Below are 23,308 nucleotides of genomic sequence, written 5' to 3'. Positions count from 1 at the left end.
ACCATAGTAAAAACTCCCATCATGCACTGCAGTATGAATTATTATTGTCACCACCGTTGAGGATCATATGATAAGTGTTCATGTCTAAAAGCCTGAGCTGATGCTGTTCTTCCTCATATGTAATCACTACAGTAGCATTTGTTTGGTAGGACTTTTTTTTTCCTGAAATTCAGTAATAGCTGAATATCACTCAATAAACCAAAGCGAGACACCTTCATGATGCTCATTTAAATGATTTAAAAGCAGAAAGTGTAAACTAAACTGCTACATCAAGTTCTTGATTCAGCAATGCACAAATGTTTGTTGTGAAACAATATTGCACTTGCTTAAAAGCAAATTACTTTGATTTACTAAAAGGGTCAAGAGCCCAACTAAAGCAAACACTGCTCTCCATGATGGTGGCATCATTTTAACCAATAAAACATCAACATCTGATCCTCTGTGATTCTCAATAATAGCAGGTGTTCATCATAATGCACAATCATAATTTAATTAGTCTCTTAATTATCTCATTAACTTTAACTCTTTGAGGACTTGGGATTTGACTTGAGACTTGCTTGTGACTTGAAAGGAATGACTTGGTTCCTCCTCTGGTGAAATCAGCTGCAGAGTTCATGGGTGGAACAAAAATATGGCAGGACTTTTACTTTCTGACCCCTGGATTGTCCGCCTCTGGAATTCCGTTAGTTTCTCAATTTGGTGTGTTTCACCAGGCCACAAAGAAATATAGAGCTGAGTATCATCAGCACAACAGTGAAAGCTAACACCATGTCTCCTGATAATATCTCCCAAGGGTAACATATAAAGCGTGAAAAGTAACGGCCCTAGTACTGAGCCTTGAGGTACTCCATACTGCACTTGTGATCGATATGATAGCTCTTCATTCACTGCTACGAACTGATGGCGGTCAGATAAGTACGATTTGAACCATGCTAAGGCACTTTCACTAATGCCAACAAAGTTTTCTAGTCTATTCAAAAGAATGTTGTGTCGAACGCAGCGCTAAGATCCAGTAGAACTAATAAAGAGATACAACCACGATCAGATGATAGAAGCAGGTCATTTGTAACTAATGAGAGCAGTCTCAGTACTATGATACGATCTAAATCCTGACTGGCCATTTTGCCAAAATCATTCTGTGAAAATCTTCTATAGTAATAAAACGTAATAAATAATCAAAAGCTTAGTTATTAAAAATAATTAATGCAACATTTTTATTTAACAGTTTTAGCATTTTAATGAGTTGCACCAAAGATTAAGTTTAAATAGATTAAATCATTTATCTAATAATTCTGTTGCACCAACTTGTTTAAAAATAAGAGGTTTACATTTAAACCATCAGTCTGATCCTGATTTATATTTAAGATAGATTAACTTTAATTGTTGCTATAACTTTAAACTCAGATTTAAATCTCAATTGGGATTAACTTTAAATTTACATGTGAAGATTTAAATACAATAAATGTACTTACAGTTGCAGTATGTCTGATTGAACAAAACTGTGTGTGTAGTCAGGTCTCAGAGATGTTTATTATAAATAAAAATGAAAATTAAAACACCACTTAGTTTCAAAATACTTACAGTATAAGTGATTTGTAATTTTACAGGTTGTTACTTTATTAAATGTTGCATATTATTATATACCTACACTATATTTACAAAAAGACGCTGCAACTTCAGTTTACTGAGTTCTTGCAGGCTGCATATTCACCTTTTATTCAAATCAAACATATTGTTTTATACCTACAGAGTTTTATAGGTAATTTATAATTACAGAAAGACATGTAAATTCAGTATGTAGTTCCTTCTGTTGTAATCAAAGCGATTATTAATATTGTGAAAGTGACAAACAAGCACAAGGAAACATGTCTCTTTACAGGAATTCACAATTTAAATTAATTGAAAATTAATTTACAAACTTTTAATTATAAAATGGTTCCAGTCAATCATGAGCATCTCTACTGTCTCATTAATTAGTGTGTGATTGTGATGTCTTCAGGCTCTTCTGCTGAAGACTTCTGGATCTGATGTCATAAACCAGCACAGCAAGAGCAGTCACGCCCACCAGAGTAGAGAGAACCAATCGGATCACAGCTTCAGTAAAACCACAACAGTGGAGAGGTTCTGAGGACAGAAACAGAAGAAGAGTGATTCAGGATTCAGGATTCAGATTAAATACTAGTGTCCTGCTCACCACTGAGATACCTGGGCAAGGCTGACAGAGTTCAGTGCTGTTGAGAAGATTAGTCTGCTTGCTGATGGGATTGTTGAGCACACAGCTGTAAGAATCATCCACACACTTGATCTCCAGAGGTAGAGAGAAACTGATGCTGAGATCAGACGCACTGATGCTGGACAATAAACTGTGTCCTCTGTACCAGGAGAGAGTCACATGACTCACATTCACAGCTGAACACAACAATGAACATTTGGACACTGATGAACGTTCAGATGATGATGATGAAGAACTATTTGGAGAGTCACTGATGATGACAGGAACAGGCAGATGAGCTGAAAATATTAAAATAGAGTAAGAGAAAAACTCAACAGCAGATGAGAGCTATGACATTTGTTGATAATAAAAATTTCACTAAAGTATAAATGAATTATTGTATTAAATGATAATGCTGATTTTATACATATCTTTCATAACATTTCACACTTTATATTAGTCAACTACTATGTGATTTACATCAAAAATAAGTAATGTATTTATTGTGGTCATACTGTATTCACACTTGCTGCTATTGAGCTATATTAAGGTTAACATTAAATCTGAAAGTCCATCAGAGAAAAGTCCTGCCATGTGTTTATTCAATGAACTCAGCAGCTGATTTCACCAGAGGAGGAACAAGTATTCAAGACACAAAGAGTCTAGAAACCACAAGTCCTCAAAGAGTTAAAGTTAATGAGATAATTAAGACTAATTAAATAATGATTTTATTTATTTTCAGGCTACACAGTAACTAAAGTGTACATCATATCATAGAATAATGTAAAAGAAGAAGGAAATAATTAAAACAAGACAACACAACATCAATGATATATAACCCAGTAAAAGTAAAACACATTATTTTACATACTGTACATTATTGTTGCTCTTCATTTCATCGTTTTGAAACAGTGTTTGATTATATTGTTGTGATTGAAATATCAAGATGAAAATGTTATGCTTATTGTGATGATTTAACACGAGACAAAAACAATAAAAATTATAAAGGTTTTGTTGCATCAGATCACTGATTATAATGACTTATACTGTTTTTTTTATGTGTCATTTATGTGTATAAACATTACCATGTCTGCATTTGATCAGAAAGACAAAAAACACTACACTGCTCAAAACTCAGTTGAATTGTCAGTAGCAGAACATACTTAAGCTGTGAGTCAGAAACAGACTGTTAAAGTTAATTGACTTTATAGAAACAGTTTTTGTGCACAGCCAGATTGTATGATTATCCAGGATCAAAATAGTTATAAAATGCGCTGCACACACTCTAATATTCTGAACTGTTCTAACAAAATACAAATTAACCACTGATTTCAGTTGTGTCCTCTTTAACAAACAAAGTACTTTTCTTTCAATGAAACACAGCGAGGACATGATGTCAGAACAATACTACAGAATGTTGCCAACAATAAAGTAGCTAGTCAGTTGAAAGATGTAACAGATGACTCATGCTAATTAGCATATTCTTTTGAGTATCGCATTGTATTCTTTACATTTGTTTGCCTCTGTGCTCACATTTGTATTTTGATTTAGAATTCTCAATAAAACTGTTTTCATTATAGAATTTACTGTTTCTGTTGTCAGTCTACATAAGTATAAAAACAGTGACTGAAATGTGTTAACCAGCTCTTTACAAGATGTTAAGCACAAAAATCCTGATTTATAATCTCAGTTGTCTGATGAAATCAAATGCATATAACATAAGCAAAGACAAAGACAATTCCTGTATTTTCAGCTATATTTGTATGTAAAATTAGAAGCAACATCATCTATTTTAATTGAAAGTGCTGTCTCAGCCACTTGAACAGAGCAGAGCAGAGAAGAATGTTTACAAAAGCAAGATCTACTGCATGGCAGTCAAAGAGACTGCTAATTTGTCCAAGAATTATAGATTTGTTGCCAGTCACTTTTTTAAATCGCTAAGTCTGAAAGTCATTAAATCTAAATCATTAAATCCAGCGATAAAGTTACTAAGTAGGCAACATTTACAGCGAATAACAGTTCCACCTTCTTTCTTTATGTTTGATGTTTTGCAAATTTACAAATCTAGACATGTTGTGTTTAATGAGCTGTTTTAGGACGTGGTCAAGTCTTAACTAATAAAGATTATTTTGGGTTTGACACTTTAGTCCATGAATTATGGCGATCAACTGTCCTGCAGAGTTCAGCTAACTCTAATCAAACACATGAAGCAACTAATTAAGGTCTTGAGGATCGCTGAAAATTAAAGGCAGGTGTATTTGATTAGAACTGCTTTTAGTCTTTGCAACTTTAGGATCATCTATGCACAAACAGCTTGAACACTCCAAAGAGAAATAAAAACTTGAAATGCATCATATGATTTAATACATAATAAGGTTTTTTATTTATTATTATATAATAAATAAAAACAGATAGAATAGAAAAAGAATACAGTAAGCTATTAGAACTACATTTTCTATAGTAAATTTACTATGTACACAGTAAAACCTCCAGTGTTAAATCAACACCCCAGTGTATATATAATCCACACTCAGAGTGTTAAAAGTAACACTGAAGCAAAGTTAATGAGATAATTAGTTTAGTAATTGAGTGATGATTGAGCATTAATGAAGAACACCCTGTTAACAAACTGAACCATCGAAAGAAAGAGAAAGAACAGAAAAAGAGACGAGATGAGCAGAAAAACAAGAACTACAACTGACTTCAGCCACAGCCTTAGATGAAATCAACACTAGATAAAAGCATCTCTCAAGATCTCAGCAGAGATTATTAAACAACTCCATAAACAGCATCACCAGCTTCACACGTTAACCAGATTGACTTTAGATGTTGATGCTTTAGTTTGTTTAAATTACCATTATCGAGGTCAGTGTTTGCTTTAGTTTCGACCTGACTTAAAACATTACAATTTCTTTGGCTGTTATAACTGTGTTTGTTTAGACATGTTAGTTATGGCATTCGGGTGTTGATGGTTAGATTCTATAAAGAAATCACCAGCATTTAGTGATTTCTGTAACTGATTTCATTCAGAGCATGTCATTGATTGATTACTATTTTGATCGCATAAAATATGAAGCTTCATCCATCAGTTTTAAGATTAATTTGAAAGACTTTAAAAGTAAATCAGCACTAAAAGGTCCAAACTGCATTATCACAGGCATCAAGACTCAGCGTATGAATCTCAACAATGGTGATAATCAACATATTCAGATAAAAGATCATCTGTGAACATCACAAAACACGCTACTAAAAGTCACAACAAAATAGCAAAACAAAAGGAAATAGTAAGAATAAAAGAAAATACTAAGACAGCTGCATAATTTATTCATGTCGCATTGCATGCTGGGAGCCATGGATGAGTTTTGATTGGTGCTCCCAGAATGCACTGCAACATGGAGCTTTATGTTGATTGTCACCATTGTTGAGATTCATATGCTGATTCTGAAGTCTGTTTGATGAAGAAAGTAAACTTTCAGTGCAGAATAAGTTTCAAGTCTTAGATTAATATTAAACTGTGGTCTTCAACTACACAATCTCAAAATTAATTAATAAATCTACCAGTGACTATACTCAAAACCAGTTATCAAGCCACTATACACTGATTATGTCTTTAATAACATAACCAATGATCATATTTTTTTTCTTTTAACTAACATGTCTAAACAAACACGCAGTTACAGCAGCCAAAGTAATTGTAAAGTTTTAAATCAAGGGTCAAGAGCCCAACTAAAGCAAACACTGACCTCGATAATGGTAATTCAAACAAAACTAAAACATCAAAATCTAAAGTCATCTAGTTAAATGTGACGCTGGTGATGCTGTTTATGGAGTTGTTTAATCATTGCTAAGATCTTGAGAGATTTAATTGCTTTATCTACACAGTAAAACCTCCAGTGTTAAATCAACACTCCCAGTGTATATATAATCCACACTCAGAGTGTTAAAAAGTAACACTGAAGCAGTGTTAAAGTTAATGAGATAATTAGTTTAGTAATTGCGTGATGATTGAGCATTAATTAAGAACACCTGCTGTTAACAAACTGAATCACTGAAAGAAACAAGAACAGAAAAATACAAGATACTACAACTGACTTCAACCACAGCCTTAGATGAAATCAACACAAGATAAAAGAAGCCATTAAATCTCAAGATCTCAGCAGAGGATGATTAAACAATTCCATAAACAGCATCACCAGCTTCACACGTTACTAACCAGATTGGCTTTAGATGTTGATGTTTTAGTTTTGTTTGAATTACCATTATCGAGGTCAGTGTTTGCTTTAGTTGGGCTCTTGACCCTTGACTTAAAACATTACAATTTCTTTGGCTGCCTTAACTGTGTTTGTTTAGACATGTTAGTTATGGCAAAAGAAAATGTGATCAGGGCTGGTTACGTTTCAATTAAGATGCAATCAGTGATCTCAGTGTATTGTGGCTTGAGTAACTGACTTAATTTAGTGTAGCCACTGGTAGATTTATTAGTTAATTTTGTTATTGAGTTTATGATATACATGCTTAAGATCTGGCAGTTTTAAGATTAATCTGAAAGACTTTTGAAACTTATTCTGCACTGAAGATTTTGCTTTTCTTCATCAAACAGACTTCAAGAATCAGCGAATTAATCTCAACAATGGTGACAATCAACATAAAGCCCCATGTTACAGTGCATTCTGGGAGCACCAATCAAAACTCATCCATGGCTCCCAGCATGCAATGTGACATGAATAAATTATGCAGCTGTCTTAGTATTTTCTTTTATTCTTACTATTTCCTTTTGTTTTGCTATTTTGTTGTGACTTTTAGTAGCGTGTTTTGTGATGTTCACAGGATCTTTTATCTGAATATGTTGATTGTCACCATTGTTGAGATTCATACGCTGAGTCTTGATGTCTATGATAATGCATTTTAAGCTTTTAGAGATTTACTTTGAAAGTCTTTCAGATTAATCTTAAAACTGATGAATCAAACTTTTATATGTGAAAAACAAAAATTTTAATCAATCAATGATGATGCTTTGAATGAAATCAGTTAAAAATCACTAAATGCTGGTGATTTCTTTATTGAAGTCAACCATTAACACGATGCCATAACTAACATGTCTAAACAAACACACAGTTATGGCAGCCAAAGTAATTGAATGTTTTAAGTCAAGGGTCAAGAGCCCAACTAAAGCAAACACTGACCTCGATAATGGTAATTCAAACAAAACTAAAACATCAACATCTAAAGTCAATCTGGTTAGTAACGTGAAGCTGGTGATGCTGTTTATGGAGTTGTTTAATCATCCTCTGCTGAGATCTTGAGAGATTTAATGTCTTCTTTTATCTTGTGTTGATTTCATCTAAGGCTGTGGCTGAAGTCAGTTGTAGTTCTTGTATTTCTGCTCGTCTCTTTTTCTGTTCTTCTCTTTTTCATGGTTCAGTTTGTTAACAGCAGGTGTTCTTCATTAATGCTCAATCATCACTCAATTACTAAACTAATTATCTCATTAACTTTAACACTGCTTCAGTGTTACTTTTTTAACACTCTGAGTGTGGATTATGTATACACTGGGAGTGTTGATTTAACACTGGAGGTTTTACTGTGTAGTCATGTGGGCTTTTCAAAGATTTATATATGAAACAGGTGAAGTAAAGCTCTTCTCACCATAGACAGTAAGACTGAATTTGTAGAGTGGGATATTGTTGTTTTTCCTGCTGTATACTTCATAAAGTCCAGTGTGTTCAGTTGTGGTGCTTGTGATGCTCAAAGATCCAGTCTGATCCAGCTCCAGTCTGCCTCTGAATCTCCCACCAGCACTATCATTATGATATGTCCTTTCATTGTTCTCTATGTTGATTTTAGCTATGAAAAACTGTTCAAACTTCCACTTTAGATCACCTTTCTGTATGTGAGTGAGATCAGGGTTTAGAGTGACAGAATCTCCCTCCAACACTGACACTGACTTCACTTCATCAGCACCAAACACACCTGATCAACAAACACAAACAGTTACAGCAGAAGACTTGGAATTGTAGTTGTTTTGAAACAATCTATCAGCTTTTCACTCCGCACTGATTTAAATGTAGGCTTTAATACAGGGCCTAAAATTAACACTTGCCAAACGCCAAATGCGAGTAAAAATCAACGTTGGCGAGTAGATGTAACAGTGTCAGTCGCCAGTTGGCGGGTAAAACTTTTCCGAAATATAACAATGCAATGTAGTGGGAACAACAGCCGTTTTAGAAGGGATTCGCTGTTTCTGACGTAAGCGAATAAAATAATATTTTCCGAAGACAAGACCATGGTGATTAGCTGTTCTGTCATAAGCGACAAGAGCAAATCAAATAATAGGATACAAATGGGCTGATAAGGTCAGAGTAGTGTGATGGCCAGCTTGTCCCTAGACACGGTTCTAATAACTTTTACCTGAGAAGATATTGCTGCTTCATTTCGGAAGATTAACTTTTCCCATCTTTATTGTTCATAACCCTTCATAACCAGGGGTTTCGCCACGGTGCAGTAAAGTATAGTTTTCAGGGCTCTCAAGTCTCACGCAATCGGAGTGAGACTCACGCATTTCAACCAGTTCACACGCTCTCACGCCACACCTTGTATTTCTCACGCTGAGAAGGGATAACTTGTCACAATTACTATACAATTAATATACCATTAATAGATGAGGAATACTGAGGTAAGTTTTCTGCCGAGTTCATAGCTCTCTGACTCTGTAGCTATAGAGTTAAATGCCACCTACCAGCCAATCAGAAATTAGGATGTTGTTGTTTCCGTTTAAATTATGCGATTCTGCAGCAAGCGGGTTCACTAAGCAACATGGATGCGCACACATGGAGTGTAAATTGGAAGAGAAAGATCTGATGAATGCTGTAGGTAACCCTTCATTTATTTTTTCGATTTTAAGATTCCTCTACGAAATCACTTGCCTGTGAAAAAATAGTGAGAGCTGATGTTGGGGAATATAGCCAAATTCGCGCTAAAGTATTATTGATGCAGACAAAAAAAAAAAACCTCCAACTGCTTTGCAACCAGAAGCTTTAACTTAGCTTTGGCTTCCTGAAAGGAAAGTATTAGAGATGTTATAACAGTTGGTGAATCTGATGACAGACAAATTCATCCAAAAATAAATAGTTTTACATATTTAAAGGATCAAAAATACAAATAAATTTGGCAAAATGCCAACTGAACAGCAGTGCTCAATGTATATACTGTACACACAGTAGGATTACAGAACTTGTCCTGAACATGTATGTCAAGCTCTCTCTCTCTCTCTTGTGTGTGTGTGTGTGTGAGAGAGAAAGAGAGAGAGAGAGAACACATTTCAGCTTATGATTTTATTTTTTCTGTTGTTGTTGCACATCTTGATGACAGGGTAGCTCATATAAAGCACTGAGGCTTCCCAAATTCAAATTCAGATGCAGTGTGTTTTCCATGGTGGGTTTGAACAAAACCAAAACTAGAAGCAGTTTGGCTCTGGATGGAACTATTATCATGACAGTGCTTTATGTGGGAGTCCTCTGTCATCAGACATCAAGATGTGCAACAAACATTTACAACAGAAAAAGAAACATGCTGAAATGTGTTCTCTCTCTCTCTCTCACACACACACACACACAGTTTAACATGCTCATATATAAAATGTGTACAGTATGTACACTGAGTACTGCTGTTCAGTTGGCTCGTTGATGCAAAATGTATTTTATTTTTGATACATTTGTATTTTTAAATACATAAATCTTTTATTTTATTAGAATGAATTTGTTCATCAGATTTACCAAATGTTATAACTTCATTTGTGCTGGTCAATTATGAACATTAGGTAAAATTGAACTGCTAGCAAAAATTGGGTGCTGCAAATATTTGAGTTGCTCCTCCCCTTTGACTTGCCCCTCCCCCTTGAGTTGCTCCTCCTTTGACTTGCCCCTCCCTTTGAGTGACTCCCTTGTGTGGTCCCTCCCTAATCTCACTCCAAACTTTCGCTATAACTTGAGAGCCCTGAGTTTTGAAAGGCTGCGCTTCGGCTGTATGCATCGCTGAACCGCTTCAGTAGCGCTTCAAGGGACGGAAACACAATTATGTCAAAATACGCTGTTTTAGCGAGTTACCTGTCTTAACGTCTTAAATGAGTAGTAAAGTCTTAAATGACGGTAAAGAGTTTGGCGAAAATAGGATATGTGTCAGATCCGCTTCATGTACATCAGGTTTTAAAGAGACAGTGCTGCTTTTAAAGTAGTGTTTTCAGCTACCGCCCCACGTCGGAGAGCCGCTGGAAGCAATATTTTTGAAAGCGCTAAGCTGTTCTTGGGGGCGTTTTACGCAGTTTACACCAAAGATGTATGAGCTGAACCTTGCAAAAGAAAATGGTCTGCCACATCCCAGCCAACAATCTTATGTGGGGCCCAGATGGGTGGCTCCTGGGCTCTCTAACTGGGCCCAGCCAGTTTTGTCCACGGTTTCCATGAGGGCCCCACATGGGTCAGCCCAGATGAAACAATGAAATGAACACTGCTCAGTATGCATACTACAGAGTGCTAAAAATAAGACTGAAGCAGCACTGCAGTTCATTAGATAATTAAGTAATTAAACTAGTACTGATTGAGCATTAGTGACCAACACCTGCTAAAGAAAAAAGAGACGAGCCGAAACACAACAACTACTATTGACTTCCAGCCACAGCCTAATAAAAGACATTAAATCTCTGAAGATCTCAGCAGAGGAGGATTAAACAACTCCACAAACAGCATTACTAGCATCATTATTACTAACCAGACTGACTTTATTTCTGTCAGACTTCTACAAAAGTTTTTGAGAATTACAGAGGTACAGATGTTGTTTTTATTGAAAAGTATATTTGTCACCATTATGGAGAATAGCGTTTGTTTTAGTTGGGTGGTTGTCCCTTAAAGTTTCAACTTTAGTTTTTCTCTGGCTGCTTTAACTGTGTTTATGGCAAGACAATCAAGAAAAACTGTGATGATGAAGATATAGTTAAGCATTGGTCTGATTCTAGAGACTGATTACTAATGGTACAGATGATGCGATAATAACTTCACATTAATAACACTTGACATGTGAGTGCACACATACATCATTCAACAATACAGAAGAATATTAAAATATATTTTTCACAAAATGCTTTGAGCTCCTCACACACACATCAAATCAGTGTATGAATCTCAACAACGGTGACATGATTCATGCTGCAATGCATTCTGGGTGCAGCACAAAAGTCAACCATGGCTCCCAGCATGCATTGCTCACCGTTGTTGAGATTCGTACACTGATTCTTGATGTCTGTGTGTCCGAAAGAGTTGACAGTTAAAAATCCAAATTCTGAATTTCATTTTTTTTTTTTTTTCATCAGGGTTAGTAATAGTAAAATTTAATTTGTTGATCATAACAAGCCATTTCCAAACAGTGATGAGCTCTATGAGAAAGACTGCTTTATAACGTTAAAATCAACACTACCATCAATGAACAACTATTATCAGTTGATAACCTTTGAGTCTAACTGTCTTTGCACACAACATGTTTTCTAAATACATTGTGGCAAAGAAAACAAGCATATAGAGAAGCATAAGAGTCAAGAGCTCTATTAAAGCAAACGTTATTCTCCATAATGGTGACTTCAAACCAAACTCTTACTTTCAATAAAACATTAACATCTGAACCTCTGTATTTATCAGTAAGAGCTTCTCTAGACAATCTGACAGAAATAATGTCAGTCTGGTTAGTAATAATGATGCTAGTAATGCTGTTTGTGGAGTTGTTTAATCCTCCTCTGCTGAGATCTTCAGAGATTTAATGTCTTTTATTTGCAGTTGTTTTGCAGGCTGTGGCTGGAAGTCAATAGTAGTTGTTGTGTTTTTGCTCGTCTCTTTTTTCTTTAGCATGTGTTGGTCACTAATACTCAATCAGTACTAGATTAATCACTTAATTATCTAATGAACTGCAGTGCTGCTTCAGTCTTATTTTAGCACTCTGTAGTATGCATACTGAGCAGAGTTCATTTCATTGTTTCATCTGGGCTGACCCATGTGGGGCCCTCATGGAAACCGCGGACAAAACTGGCTGGGCCCAGTTAGAGAGCCCAGGAGCCACCCATCTGGGCCCCACATAAGATTGTTGGCTGGGATCCTAACGCCGTCTCTACACTGAATGCATCAAAGCGCACTTTCTGTATCTATTTGTCAACTTGTCAGTAGCGCAACAAGCCTGTTTAGTGCGTCATAAAATAGAAATAGAACACAGCATCCGTTTACTGTAGCGCTTGCGCTCAGTTACTGAACGACTGATTATAACGGGATCCATGTGCTTTGACGCAACGTGTCGCGCCGTTCGCGCCCGGTGTACCGCTTCTAGACTAGACGGTGTATCATTTCCATAGCAACGACTCTTTACTTCAGTGTTCGCTCGGCTTTCTGTAGCGCTCTGATGAACTTCCTGTGAAACCAATATACATTTAGACACAATAAAGCATGAGATGCTTTTTCTTGTTTAGAAAAAAATAATATAAATGCTTTTTGTTTGCTGATTTCTAGTTTATTCTCTAGTTTAGAGTTTATTCAACGCACAAAATATAGCCTAATTTATATTCACAAGCCTTTTTTTTTTCCCCTTGGGAAACGTATGATAATATTTCAAGTCCAGTCAAATCAAATATGTCATGAATGGCATTTGCCATTCAGTGTTATATGGGTTAAAATACATGCTTTCAAGATATATATTATAAATAAAATATAGCCTATATACCACCATTCAAAAAAGGTCAGTAATGGTTATGAAACAAATTCTTTCTGCAGTAAGTTTGCATTTATTTGATAGAACATACAGTAAAAACAGTAAATCTACTATTTAAAAGAACTTTATTTCCTCTCATGCTAAAGCTCTATTACTCCAGCTTTCAGTGTCACATGATCCTTCAGAAATCATGCTGATTGTTGCTCAAGAAATTTTTATTCTTTTTATTATTATAGCTGGCAAACCACAACGACAAAAAAAGCTAGATTTGCAATTTAATTGATAATAACAAAAATATAAATTTTATTATTTAAGACAGATATAAATCAGGACTGCACTAAAATAATAACTATTTTGAAAATGAGAAGCATATGTTTCCCATCTTTCTACAACCCCAATTCCAGGAAAGTTTGGACATTTGTGAAATGCCATACAATCAAGAAAATGTTCTCTTTAACCTACATTTAATTGACTGAAGTGCAAAGAAAAATATCCAATGTTTTTACTGGCCAAATTTTATTTTGTAAATATAAACTAATTTTGATTTTGATGGCTGCAACACACTCCAAAAGAGTTGGGACAGAGGCATGTTTAACACTGTCACATCATCTTTTCCTTTAATTACAATGTTTAATTGTTTGGGAATTGAGGATACTAATTCTTAAAAGTTTTGTGAGCAAACTTTTGCCCAATCTCACACGATAAAAGACTTCAGATGCCCATCAGTCTGTGGTCATCGTTGTCTGATTCTTCTTTTCATGCCATACATGTTCATTAGGAGACAGATCTGCTGGCCAGTCAGTCACATGCACATGTGTCTATGAAACCATGTTGTTGTAGCACATGCAGAATGAGACCTGGCATTGTCTTGATCTAATAACCATGGACTTCCCATGAAAGACGTGATGGCACTATATATCTCTGTACGATCCCAGTAAATGCCTCCATGTCAATGGCACCTTAACACATAAGCCAATCACCCATGCTGTTTTCTCTGCTGCACCCCCATACCATGACAGACGTGTGCTTTTGCATTCATCACTGATGAAAATTTGGATGGTCCCTTTGGTCTTTGGGACTGAAAACTCAACATCCATTTTTCCCAGGAAACAAGTTGAAATGTGGACATAATTTGAGCACAGCACACATTTCCACTGTCTTTTTGACTATCTGAGATGAGCTCTGGTCCTGAGAATCTGGTGTTATCACGGCATAAAATTGATAGCTTTCTCCTTGAGTAACAGAGATTCAAGTTGCATTTCTTGATGCAGCAGACTATGTTAAGTGACAGCAGTTTTCTGAAGTACTCCTGAGCCCTTGTAGCTATATTTAACACTGCAGCATGATGTTTTCTCATGCAATGCCATCTGAGGGCTCAAAGGTCATGCAAATTCACACTGAGATTTCTCTGGATTCCCTGAATCTTTTCACATTATGGTAGTTGGTGAAAGGCCTAAATTATTTGTGATTTTGCATTGAGAAATGTGATTTTTGATTTGTTTGGCACACAGTATAACCTCCAGTGTTAAATCAACACTCCCAGTGTATATATAATCCACACTCAGAGTGTTAAAAAAGTAACACTTAAGCAGTGTTAAAGTTAATGAGATAATTAGTTTAGTAATTGAGTGATGATTGAGCATTAATGAAGAACACCTGCTGTTAACGAACTGAATCACTGAAAAAAAGGAAACAAGAACAGAAAAAAAAGAGACGAGACGAGCAGAAATACAAGAACTACAACTGACTTCAGCCACAGCCTTAGATGAAATCAACACAAGATAAAAGAAGACATTAAATCTCTCAAGATCTCAGCAGCGGATGATTAAACAACTCCATAAACAGCATCACCAGCTTCACACGTTACTAACCAGATTGACTTTAGATGTTGATGTTTTAGTTTTGTTTGAGTTACCATTATCGAGGTCAGTGTTTGCTTTAGTTGGGCTCTTGGCCCTTGACTTAAAACATTACAATTACTTTGACTGCCGTAACTGTGTGTTTGTTTAGACATGCTTTTTATGGCAATAGGGTTAGCTTTCAATAAAGATACCACCAGCATTTAGTGACGTTTGTGACTGATTTCTTTCAGAGCATCATCATTGATTGGATTAAATTTTATTCACATATAATATAAAGCTTGATTCCTCAGTTTTAAGATTAACCCTTGTGCGTTCTTCGGGGTCTTTTTGACCCGCAAATTAAGTTTGCTAAATTTAAAAAAAAATGTTCTCTTTTTCCAAATGGCATGAGACTTTGTACGGTCGTCAACACTTTCTAGATCTACAAATAAAAAATAAAATTGGAATGATTTCTTGATTTTATGTTAGTGTGAAAAAAAAAGTTACACTTATGGTATTTGGGGTCTCTAGAGACAAGCCCCAGGCAACAAAATGTAATTTTTTAACAAAATATATATTTTTTTTAAAACAAATGTAACTTTACTCGTTTATTAATGTTTTTACTCCACATTTGTGTAGTTTTTGGAAGACTTATGATATATTTTAAATTTATATAATTAAATTAAAAGACATTTTTATATAGGTTTTTATACAAAAAAACAGCTTTTTATGTAAAATTCACTTCATAAAAGACCCACATTTCTAACTTTCATTCATGGGGATAACATGGATCATTTCACATGGTTTAGTGTAAAATTTTTGCCCATATTTTGGAAATTACAGTTTCAAAAGTAGATGGCACTAGATGGCTGCAGAGCTCCACTATTTACTATTTGCCATTTGACCAACTGAAAGATATATTTTCACAAGTTTTTTTCAGTTGGATTCATATCTACATATTGTGAAATCACAATTATAACAATAAAAATTATTTTTGTCAAAGTTTTGCATTTTTAGAACTGAAAAAAATAAAATGTTCAATAATGTTACATTATGATTTGAATCAAACCTCAACAAGATGTTACAAAGAGAAAGGTTGGAGTCTTTAGAGTTTATCATTTATTTCAATCATCTGTTTTTCATATAATTTTAAGTGTGTGTGTGTGTGTGTGTGTGTGTGTGTGTGTGCGTGCGTGCGTTCGTGTGCATTGTTGATGTGTCAGTGTCACCAATTTATTTTTGTGGTGGTTCTGCATTTTGGATTATTTTATTTGACAAATTATAAGAAAGCAGTTTTTATGGTCTCACAAATTTATTTGTGTTTGTGTGTGTGTGTGTGTGTGTGTGTGTGCGCGCGCATTGTCGATGTGTCAGTGTCACCAATTTATTTTTGTGGTGGTTTTGCATTTTGGATTATTTTATTTGAAGAGACCCCGCATAGAAAATGGACAAAATTCATCCTCAAAATCAGAAACAACACAGAACACACATGGACAGAAATGAAGTGTCACACTTCCAATATTGCAAAATGATCATGCTGTGAACACACATACAGTCACACACACAAACACAGAGGAATAAATTTGTGAGACTAAAAACTAACCCTAATTTGTCAAATAAAATAATCCGAAATGCAGAGCCACCACAAAAATAAATTGGTGATACTGACACATCGACAATGCGCACACACACACAATCACCCCCCCGCCCCACACACACACACACTTTGAAAATTATATGAAACACAGATGATTGAAATAAATGATGAACTCTAAAGACTCCAACTTTTCTCTTTGTAACATCTTGTTCAGGTTTGATTCGAATCATAATGTAACATTATTGAAAATTTGATTTTTTTTCAGTTCTAAAAATGCAAAACTTTGACAAAAATCATTTTTATTGTTATAATTGTGATTTCACAATATGTAGATATGAATCCAACTGAAAAAAACTTGTGAAAAGATATCTTTCAGTTGGTCAAATAACAAATAGTAAATAGTGGAGCTCTGCAGCCATCTAGTGGTAAAAATTATAATTTTTACTTTTGAAACTGCAATTTCCAAAATATGGACAAAAATTTTACACTAAACCATGTCAAATGATCCATGTTATCCCCATGAATGAAAGTTAGAAATGTGGGTCTTTTATTGAGTGAAATTTACATAAAAAGCTGTTTTTTGTATAAAAACAAATTTATTTATATAAATTTAAAAAAATATCATAAATCCTCCAAAAACTACAAAATGTGGAGTAAAAACATTAATAAACAGAGTAAAATTACACTGGTTAATCTGAAAAACTTTCAAAATGTAAATCTGCACTAAGAACTTAAAACTATATTATCATACAGACATCAAAAATCAGTGTATGAATCTCAACAATGGTGATAATCAACATATTCAGATAAACAGATCAACTGTGAACATCACAAAACACGCTACTAAAAGTCAAAACAAAATAGCAAAACAAAATAGCAAAACAAAAGGAAATAGTAAGAATAAAAGACAGCTGCATAATTTATTCATGTCGCATTGCATGCTGGGAGCCATGGATGAGTTTTGATTGGTGCTCCCAGAATGCACTGCAACATGGAGCATATGTGATTGTCACCATTGTTGAGATTCATTCGCTGATTCTTGAAGTCTGTTTGATGAAGAAAAGCAAAATTTTCAGTGCAGAATAAGTTTCAAAAGTCTTTCAGATTAGTTTTAAAACTGTCAGATCTTAAACTACGTGTGTCATAAACTCAATAACAAAATTAATAAATCTACCAGTGACTATACTTAAGTCAACTGACTTAACTTAGTATAGAATTATACTGGTAGATGTATTAGTTAATTTTGTAATTGAGTTTATATTGCTCAAGCCACTATACACTGATCGCACTTTTGCTTGTTTTGTTTTTTTTTCTTTTTTTTGCCATATCTAACATATCTAAACAAACACAGTTATAACAGCCAAAAAAAAATTGTAGTGTTTTAAGTCAAGGGTCAAGAGCCCAGCTAAAGCAAACACTGACCTCGATAATGGTAACTAAAACATCAACATCTAAAGCCAATCTGGTTAGTAACGTGTGAAGCTGGTGATGATGTTCGTGGAGTTGTTTAATCATCCTCTGCTGAGATCTTGAGAGATTTAATGTCTTCTTTTAACTTGGGTTGATTTCATCTAAGGCTGTGGCTGAAGTCAGTTTTTGTATTTCTGCTCGTCTCGTCTCATCTTTTTCTGTTCTTGTTTCCTTTCTTTCAATGGTTCAGTTTGTGAACAGCAGGTGTTCTTCATTAATGTTCAATCATCACTCAATTACTAAACTAATTATCTCATTAACTTTAACACTGCTTGAGTGTTACTTTTTTAACACTCTGAGTGTGGATTATATATACACTGGGAGTGTTGATTTAACACTGGAGGTTTTACTGTGCACAAAGCGATGAGCCATGACTGAGACTGAGATTTTATACTCAAACGTGATACCCTGGCCTAGGTCACCTGCTTACTTGTGAACTGTTTCAAAATAGTTTAATTTGGATATTCTATAGTCTTTTCATTTTTATTTCCCCTCTGTCCCAACTTAATTGGAGTGTGTTGCAGCCATCAAAATTGAAATTTGTTTATATTTATCAAATGCATTTATGTTGGTCAGCAAAAACATTGGAAATATTTTCTTTGTACTTCTGTCAATTAAATAAAAGTTAAAGATAATTAACAAATCACAGGTTCTTGATTATATTGCATTTTACAAAACATTCCAACTTTTCAGAAATCGGGGTTGTACTTTGAAGTATTTGAAAGCAAACTTTGAAATATTGTCACAGAATTTATGAAATATAGTAAAAGAGGGTTTATATTTCTTCCATTCGCAAGTGTAAATGTGATTTACCCACCAAAATTACCATATCTACTATGTCAGAAAAAAAAGGAAATTCAATATATTCTTAAAAAAAAAGGGGGGGGGGGCGGAATTTTTTTAAACTAAGGGATAAATATTGTTATTTTTCACTGAAAGCTTATTGAAAACATCCATATTACAGCAGTAAAAGGGTGTTCAAGATTTCCAGGAACAGAAGAACAAACTAAAATCTTGTATTTATTTATTTATTATTTTAAATGCCTCAGTGGATATATATATATATACATATCTAAACAAAATATTATTATTATTATTTTTTCATCAAGTCTGTTTAAATTTGGGGCAAGGTATATCAGATCTCAACATCATTGAAACTGTAGTAATGAAAATCACCAACATGCTTAAAAACTACACTTATTTTCAAATATTTCACTGTAAAAAAAGTAACTCAATGGATCCTTAAATTAACTTAATTTCTTAAAAATCATAATGACCCCATACATTTGAATGGTACTTTAAAAATAACAGTTCTCATTATAAACACAATAATAATCAACTGTAATGTTCAGTGATGACAATTAGACTGTTTTATTTGATTGGGGGATTAAGGGACCTGGATAATGGGTAGGGGGGCGCTGGCCCAAAAAAGGTTGAGAACCACTGTTTTAAAGTAACACCTGCTGAAGTCTGTCAGTGATGTAACTCAAAGAACAAAAGAAAAAGATAAATCACTCGACTGCTCTAGTCGCTGATTAATAAAGATTAATCTGTATAGTTTATGCATATACAATTTATAGTTTATGTGAAGATTGTTTTAAAATCACTTTATTTCAGAGCTTATTAAATGTTAAAAATAATGGCTTTCAATTATACTGTAATGTTGAATGTCTATAATTAATAGGGAAAATGCATTTAATAGAGACACCAGTAGCAGTATTGGTATCAATACTTCATTAATAATAGGCTACTTAGTACAAAGATGCCATTAAAAACATATTTAAAATATATTATATTTACGTTGTTACAATAATTTGGAGGTTCAATGTGAAATTATGACAATACAAATATGCGATTAATCATGCTTAATTACAGAAAAATGTGTGATTATTTTTTTTAATCTATTGACAGACTGCACTATGTTAACCTTTTATACACAGTAAAACCTCCAGTGTTAAATCAACACTCCCAGTGTATATATAATCCACACTCAGAGTGTTAAAAAAGTAACACTGAAGCAGTGTTAAAGTTAATGAGATAATTAGTTTAGTAATTGAGTGATGATTGAGCATTAATGAAGAACACCTGCTGTTAACAAACTGAACCATCGAAAGAAAGAGAAAGAAGAACAGAAAAAAAGAGACGAGATGAGCAGAAAAACAAGAACTACAACTGACTTCAGCCACAGCCTCAGATGAAATCAACACTAGATAAAAGCAATTAAATCTCTCAAGATCTCAGCAGAGGATTATTAAACAACTCCATAAACAGCATCACCAGCTTCACACGTTACTAACCAGATTGACTTTAGATGTTGATGCTTGAGTTTTGTTTAAATTACCATTATCGAGGTCAGTGTTTGCTTTAGTTGGGCTCTCGACCCTTGACTTAAAACATTACAATTTCTTTGGCTGTTATAACTGCGTGTTTGTTTAGACATGTTAGTTATGGCATTCGGGTGTTGATGGGTGTTGATGGTTAGACTTCTATAAAGAAATCACCAACATTTAGTGATTTCTGTAACTGATTTCATTCAGAGCATGTCATTGATTGATTACTTTTTTTTATTTTGATCGCATAAAATATGAAGCTTCATCCATCAGTTTTAAGATTAATTTGAAAGACTTTTAAAAGTAAATCAGCACTAAAAGTCCAAACTGCATTATCATACAGGCATCAAGACTCAGCGTATGAATCTCAACAATGGTGATAATCAACATATTCAGATAAAAAGATCATCTGTGAACATCACAAAACACGCTACTAAAAGTCACAACAAAATAGCAAAACAAAAGGAAATAGTAAGAATAAAAGAAAATACTAAGACAGCTGCATAATTTATTCATGTCGCATTGCATGCTGGGAGCCATGGATGAGTTTTGATTGGTGCTCCCAGAATGCACTGCAACATGGAGCTTTATGTTGATTGTCACCATTGTTGAGATTCATATGCTGATTCTTGAAGTCTGTTTGATGAAGAAAAGTAAACTTCCAGTGCAGAATAAGTTTCAAGTCTTTTAGATTAATATTAAAACTGTCAGGTCTTCAACTACACAATCTCAAAATTAATTAATAAATCTACCAGTGACTACACTCGGAGTAAAACCAGTTATCCAAGCCACTATACACTGATTATGTCTTTAGTAACATAACCAACTCCTGATCACATTTTCGCTTGCCTTTTTTTCTTTGCGCCATAACTAACATGTCTAAACAAACACGCAGTTACAGCAGCCAAAGTAATTGTAAAGTTTTAAGTCAAGGGTCAAGAGCCCAACTAAAGCAAACACTGACCTCGATAATGGTAATTCAAACAAAACTAAAACATCAAAATCTAAAGTCAGTCTAGTTAGTAACGTGTGACGCTGGTGATGCTGTTTATGGAGTTGTTTAATCATCCTCTGCTGAGATCTTGAGAGATTTAATTGCTTTTATCTAGTGTTGATTTCATCTAAGGCTGTGACTGAAGTCAGTTGTAGTTCTTGTATTTCTGCTCGTCTCGTCTCTTTTTTTCTGTTCTTCTTTCTCTTTCTTTCGATGGTTCAGTTTGTTAACAGCAGGTGTTCTTCATTAATGCTCAATCATCACTCAATTACTAAACTAATTATCTCATTAACTTTAACACTGCTTCAGTGTTACTTTTTTAACACTCTGAGTGTGGATTATATATACACTGGGAGTGTTGATTTAACACTGGAGGTTTTACTGTGTAGATTTTAGATTTCAGTTTTAATTTCTAATATTATAGGTCTCCCCTGAAAGAGATTGGGACGGCCCCCACCCCTTTGGCCCCCTTGTAATGGTCTCCTCACCGGCCTTCCAAAGAAGACCATTAGACAGCTGCAGCTCATCCAGAACGCTGCTGCCAGGACTCTGACTAGAACCAGAAAATCTGAGCATATTACACCAGTCCTCAGGTCCTTACACTGGCTTCCAGTTACATTTAGGATTGATTTTAAAGTACTTTTACTCGTTTATAAATCTCTAAATGGCCTAGGACCTAAATACATTGGAGATATGCTCACTGAATATAAACCTAACAGACCACTCAGATCATTAGGATCGAGTCAGTTAGAAATACCAAGGGTTCACACAAAACAAGGGGAGTCTGCTTTTAGCTATTATGCCGCCCGCAGTTGGAAGCAGCTTCCAGAAGAGATCAGATGTGCTAAAACATTAGCCACATTTAAATCCAGACTCAAAACTCATCTGTTTAGCTGTGCATTTGTTGAATGAGCACTGTGCTACGTCCCAACTGATTGCACTATGTATAATCATTTTCTATTCTTAAATGTTTTAAATTCTTTTTAAATCAATTTTTAAATCACTTTGTTTTTATTGTTGTGATTATTATTATTTTTAATTCCTTGTTATTATTATTATTAATGACTATTTCACTTCCTTTTTGTAAAGCACTTTGAATTATCACTGTGTATGAAATGTGCTATATAAATAAACTTGCCTTGCCTTAAAATTTTCAGTTCAATAATCCGGCCCTCAAATGAAGCTGAATAGCCCTGCTCTAATACGGTAACGTGTGTGCAGAAAAAAAATACACACCACATATGCACAGCAAACTGAGTATGTGTGAAACAGGCGTAACACGATGGCCTGCTCCAAACATGCAAAGGACAAGAATCTAAAAAGTTTTTAGGGAAAAAAAAAAAAGATAAATCAATAAATCTGTTCTCTTGTTTGATTTTTTTTTGTAAGTAAAGTAAAGGACAAATTAAAAACATTGTAAATATGTTTAGTCATTGTTGTAGTAATGACTGCCTGTTTTTGCAAAAAGAGTTTCATGGCCGGTAAAAAAATATTTTGGCTGGTAAATTTTATCACATCACCGGCCATTGGCAGGTGTGGCAAAAAGTTAGTTTTAGGCCCTGCTTTCATAGTTCAGGAATTTGCAACAAATTAAACCCTTCATTTGACATGAGGGGAAAAACTGAAAGTTCAGAGCAGCAGCATGAACAGAAATGAATATAGTAAGCTTATAAAAGTTGAAAATTTCATAAGCAAATGAATGAAGGAAAAAATAAAGAATAGAGTGATGTATGGGAACAAATGATAGTATACACAGAACTGAAGCTTGATAATAAAATAATGAAACTTACCAGACATGCTCCACAAGCAGAAGAAAATATACGTGTCAAACCTTTTCTTCAGCATTTCACTGAATAGTTCCAAATAAAAACAGTCCTTAATTTCCAAATTAGCCTAACGTAAAACAGATAGGGCAGAAATATGTTTAATATAGCAATAGATGAGCTGAGGAGGAGTGTGCTGCTGGTCTACACTCAAGTAGTTTAGTTCGGGGGTTTTCAAAGTGTGAAGCGCCTCCAGGCGACAAAACATGTGGGGGAGGCGCACAGAGTGGTACAACACCGTGGGCTGGTTGCACCATATTTATTCGTTGTACCATTGCACTTAGTTGAAGCATAGCCTAACTCT

General features: G+C 34.6%; 1 protein-coding gene across 1 annotated transcript; it reads right to left on the bottom strand.

Annotated features, from left to right (window-relative positions):
- Nucleotides 1-1,942: 1,942 nt before the first annotated feature.
- LOC131530797 (uncharacterized) lies at nt 1,943-23,141 on the bottom strand. Its single transcript, XM_058761265.1, has 4 exons — nt 22,972-23,141; nt 7,859-8,182; nt 2,206-2,511; nt 1,943-2,124 (listed from the first exon to the last, which is right to left on the bottom strand). The coding sequence occupies exons 1-4, from the start codon at nt 23,024-23,026 to the stop codon at nt 1,970-1,972; spliced, it is 840 nt and encodes a 279-aa protein (XP_058617248.1). The 5' UTR covers nt 23,027-23,141; the 3' UTR covers nt 1,943-1,969.
- Between the last annotated feature and the right edge of the window lie 167 nt (nt 23,142-23,308).

This window comes from Onychostoma macrolepis, chromosome 22 (assembly GCF_012432095.1).
Source record: "Onychostoma macrolepis isolate SWU-2019 chromosome 22, ASM1243209v1, whole genome shotgun sequence".
In the NCBI taxonomy this organism is placed as follows: Eukaryota; Metazoa; Chordata; class Actinopteri; order Cypriniformes; family Cyprinidae; genus Onychostoma; species Onychostoma macrolepis.
The sequence above is the reverse complement of the archived record's forward strand: the minus strand, read 5'-3'. Positions and strand labels throughout refer to the sequence as shown.

Bases quoted from the DNA above. Each gene is read 5' to 3' on its own strand.
- LOC131530797 (XM_058761265.1), bottom strand. From the start codon at position 23,026: ATGCTGAAGAAAAGGTTTGACACGTATATTTTCTTCTGCTTGTGGAGC. The intron at 2,512-7,858 runs GTGAGAAGAGCT...TAATATTTTCAG, and splicing joins ATTCAGTCTTACTGTCTATG to CTCATCTGCCTGTTCCTGTC. The intron at 2,125-2,205 runs GTATCTCAGTGG...TTCTGTCCTCAG, and splicing joins ACTCTGTCAGCCTTGCCCAG to AACCTCTCCACTGTTGTGGT.